Consider the following 3806-nt stretch of genomic DNA (forward strand, 5'->3'; position numbering starts at 1 on the left):
AAGGAGAGCCCAGGCTGCAGGCACCTCCCTCAGGAGATCCCCTTTTATTGCAGAGAGGCTATTAGGAAGGCAAAAGGTGACACATGGTTCTTCAAGGATCAGACACAACAGGACAGAGCCTCAAGAGAAGTCCTATGAACCCAGGCAATTACCTCTAATGATGATTATCAGAGAAAAAAACCCCCAGAGTACTGGCTTAAAATATACCCTGGGCACTCTGCAGAGAAGGGGAGACAAATTACAGTTGGTGGTGTAAGGTCCATTGAATTAGTTTCCTGAGGGTATCCTTGAGCTCCTGGTTCCTCATGCTGTAGATGAGGGGGTTCACTGCTGGAGGCACCACCGAGTACAGAACTGCCACCACCAGGTCCAGGGATGGGGAGGAGATGGAGGGGGGTTTCAGGTGAGCAAATATGCCAGTGCTGACAAACAGGGAGATGACAGCCAGGTGAGGGAGGCACATGGAAAAGGCTTTGTGCCATCCCTGCTCAGAGGGGATCCTCAGCACGGCCCTGAAGATCTGCACATAGGACAGCACAATGAAAACAAAACACCCAAGTGCTAAAAAACAGCTTAATATAAGAAGCCCAACTTCCCTGAGGTAGGTGTCTGAGCAGGAGAGCTTGAGGATCTGGGGAACTTCACAGAAGAACTGGTCCAGGGCATTGCCCTGGCAGAGAGGTATAGAAAATGTATTGGCCGTGTGCAGCACAGCATTGAGAAACCCACTGCCCCAGGCAGCTGCTGCCATGTGGACACAAGCTCTGCTACCCAGGAGGGTCCCGTAGTGCAGGGGTTGGCAGATGACAACGTAGCGGTCGTAGGCCATGACAGTGAGAAGGGCGTACTCAGCTCCAGGCAGGAAGACAATCAGAAAGACTTGAGCAGCACATCCTGCATAGGAGATGGACCTGACATCCAATAGGGAATTGGCCATGGCTTTGGGCACTGTGGTGGATATGGTGCCCAGGTCGAGGAGGGAGAGGTTGAGGAGGAAGAAGTATATGGGGGTGTGGAGGTGGTGGTCGCAGGCTATGGCAGTGATGATGAGGCCATTGGCCAGGAGAGCAGCCAGGTAGATGCCCAGGAAGAGCCAGAAGTGCAAGAGCTGCAGCTCCCGTGTGTCTGCGAATGCCAGGAGGAGGAACTCAGTGATGGAGCTGCCATTGGTCATTTGCTGGCTCTTGGCAAGAGGTCTGGTTGAACAAAATGAAAGGACAGGGAAAATTAGGACATCTTCCTCTGAGCAAAGCCACTCCATTTCTCATATAAACACCCCCCAATTGAAATGCATTTCCCTTCTCTGGTTTCTGCTGGCTGAGTGTGTTGTGAGGAGCTGAGGAGTCAGCTGTGCTCAGCTGCAGTGGGTACATGGAGCTGGTTTGTGACACCTCCAATGTTGACAACCCATGTCAGATGTAATCCACCTTTAATGGAGAAATTAAATCTCTGCACTCATGACTCAGAAGAGTGCAGGCTGCCGAAGACAGGCTTAGCATGTCCTTAGAAGAATTTTGTCTGTGGTTTTTATTTTCCACCATTACATCTGGGGAGAGCTCCTGTGAGGGGTAGAAATACTCATTTTAGGATGGAAAAATGGGAAGAGGACAGCAATGGGAATGTGACAGGACAGGCAAAAAGGCTCAGCTCTTTGTAGCTTAGTGCAGAGTCAGGAGAGATGCAGTGTCCATTAGACTGTTACCCAGCTGCCCTGCACTGTTGCTTCTGATGCCTTGAAGATGACGACAAACAGAAATTGCTTTTAAATAATCCCCCAAAACTAGACTGTGATGAGAGATGGGGAGTCCTGGTTCAAAGAGCAGATCTGCAAATGGTTCTTTTTTCCCAGCCCAGAGGAGGAGTTGTGATTGAGAGAGAAGGACACAGCCCCTCTCAGAGGGAAGCAAAGGCCTCTGAGAGGAGAGAACTGACCTCCAAGGGAAAGCTCAGCACTCCCTGGGATCCTACAGCACAGCCGTGCTCTTCTGGGGCAGCTCCCAAGCCCAGCAGCACAGGCAAAGCAGACAGTCAGATGTCCTGAAGATGGGATGTCCTAAAGGCAGAGTCAGCTCATTGCTCAGCAGACAACGCCCAGCAGACATCTAGAGTGAGGGACCACAAGAGAGCAGCCTGAAGGCAGCCTAGCCCAGGGCTTGGCTGCAGTTTCCTCCCACTCCCTGCCCATGTCTCTGCTGCCTGGAGCTGTCCCTGCCAGGAGCTGGTGCTCTGCCCACACCTCTCCTCCCTGTCCCTGCTCACAGAGCCCATCCCACCCTCTGTGTGCTCAGCTCTGCCCTGCAGACACCTCCTGGCAGCAGGGCACTGCCCAAGGGGATCTCCATGCTCCTTGAGAAGTGCCATGGCAAATGTCCCAGGGGCAATCTCAAGCTGTAATCAGCCCTCGCAAACAACGCACCCTCTCAAGAGCAGAAGGACCCTGCCCTGCCCTTCCAGGGGGTCGCTCCTTCCACCCACAGCTTCTCCCTGCAGTGCCCTGGGCAGCTCCCCGGGCAGGCTGAGGGCTGACCCTGGCAGGCGGCAGAGTCCCTGCCCCGGCACACAGCCCCTGGGCTGCAGGGACCCTGCTCTGAAGAAGGACACAACTGGGCACCCCTGCCTGCACACCTGCATTCCCAGCCACTCAAACTTGCCTCTGCACAGGGAGTCCACCTGGCAGATCCCAGCAGCTGTGGGCTCTGCCAGCTTGAGGAGATGCCTCCAGGAACCGCATCAGCATTGCCCTGCACCCAGAGACTTACCGTGTCAAGGGCTCTGAAGATTTCTCCTTCCCTGAGCTCTCAGCAAGCCTCCCATTTCCAACTGCCTTTAAGCTCTCTCTGCCTCGCTGTTCTCCCCTCGGTGCCTGCAGGCAGAGCCCTCAGCCCTGCTGCGATTGGCAGAGGAGCTGCTCCTGGCCAGAGATGTCTCGCTGCAGCACAGCCCACTTGCCATGAGCTCCCTCCATCCCAGGAGAGCAGCAGCAGAGGACCAGCCCAAGGCGGCATGTTAATGACCCCTCTGGTGGGTTTGGGGATGAGTCCATGAAGCTCCGACCCTGAGAGGAAGCTGATGAAACCTCTCCAGAAGTCACAGTCAGATGCAAACCAGCCTTTGGGCTGGTGGTCTCTGCAGCTCTGTCTTCTTGTGCTTCTCATTGCAACCCTGTCACCTCCATAGGAAAAAGTCAGGCTTGGGATGAGCTTCTCAGGTCTTCTTCTGGCTCCCAGAGGTGCTCATCCCCTTTGCACCACCTTGAAACACATCTTGGCCTCTTGGCCTGGCGGTTTCTACTGGGTGGTCACTGTAGATGCTCCTTCTACTGCCCTGCTTCCCTCCTAATGTGGACTCCAATGTCACCTCCGTGTCAAGCGGTCCTTTACCTGCAAGAGCAGCTGCAAAGCTCAGAAGCCAGCTGGGCTCTTCTCCAAGCCAGCTGGGCTCTTCTCCCAGCAAGGCACTAGGTTAAATGGAGCTGGGATTTGTGTCTCCCCTTGGGAGCAGTGCCGTGAAGCGGGTGCTTCCAGGTCTTGGTCACTCTCATCCCCAAATCAATGCCTAGGCATGTCCCGTTGACTGTAGGAAGAACCTGGTTGTCCTGGAGATGTTTGCTCATAGGCACACATCTCCTCCTGCCTGTTGTTAGCTGTTGAAATGACCCCATGTAGAAAGCCAGGTGGAGGCCATGGAAACCTGCTGGGTGCCCCCAGCTTTTGCTAGATGCCATCAGCACCCAGCTGGGCTTCCAGTCTTCTCTCTCACTCCACCCTCTTGTGTCCAAATGCAGCATGGACTTCCCATGGAAGTGA

General features: G+C 54.5%; 1 protein-coding gene across 1 annotated transcript; it reads right to left on the minus strand.

Moving 5' to 3' along the window:
• Positions 1–313: 313 nt before the first annotated feature.
• On the minus strand, positions 314–799 carry LOC129197021 (olfactory receptor 14A16-like; the record flags this gene model as incomplete). Its single annotated transcript, XM_054804989.1, has 1 exon — positions 314–799. A coding segment is annotated over one exon (486 nt), but the record flags the coding sequence as incomplete, so codon positions are not given.
• Positions 800–3806: the final 3007 nt, after the last annotated feature.

The sequence above is a fragment of the Grus americana genome, chromosome 27 (assembly GCF_028858705.1).
Source record: "Grus americana isolate bGruAme1 chromosome 27, bGruAme1.mat, whole genome shotgun sequence".
Taxonomy (NCBI): domain Eukaryota; kingdom Metazoa; phylum Chordata; class Aves; order Gruiformes; family Gruidae; genus Grus; species Grus americana.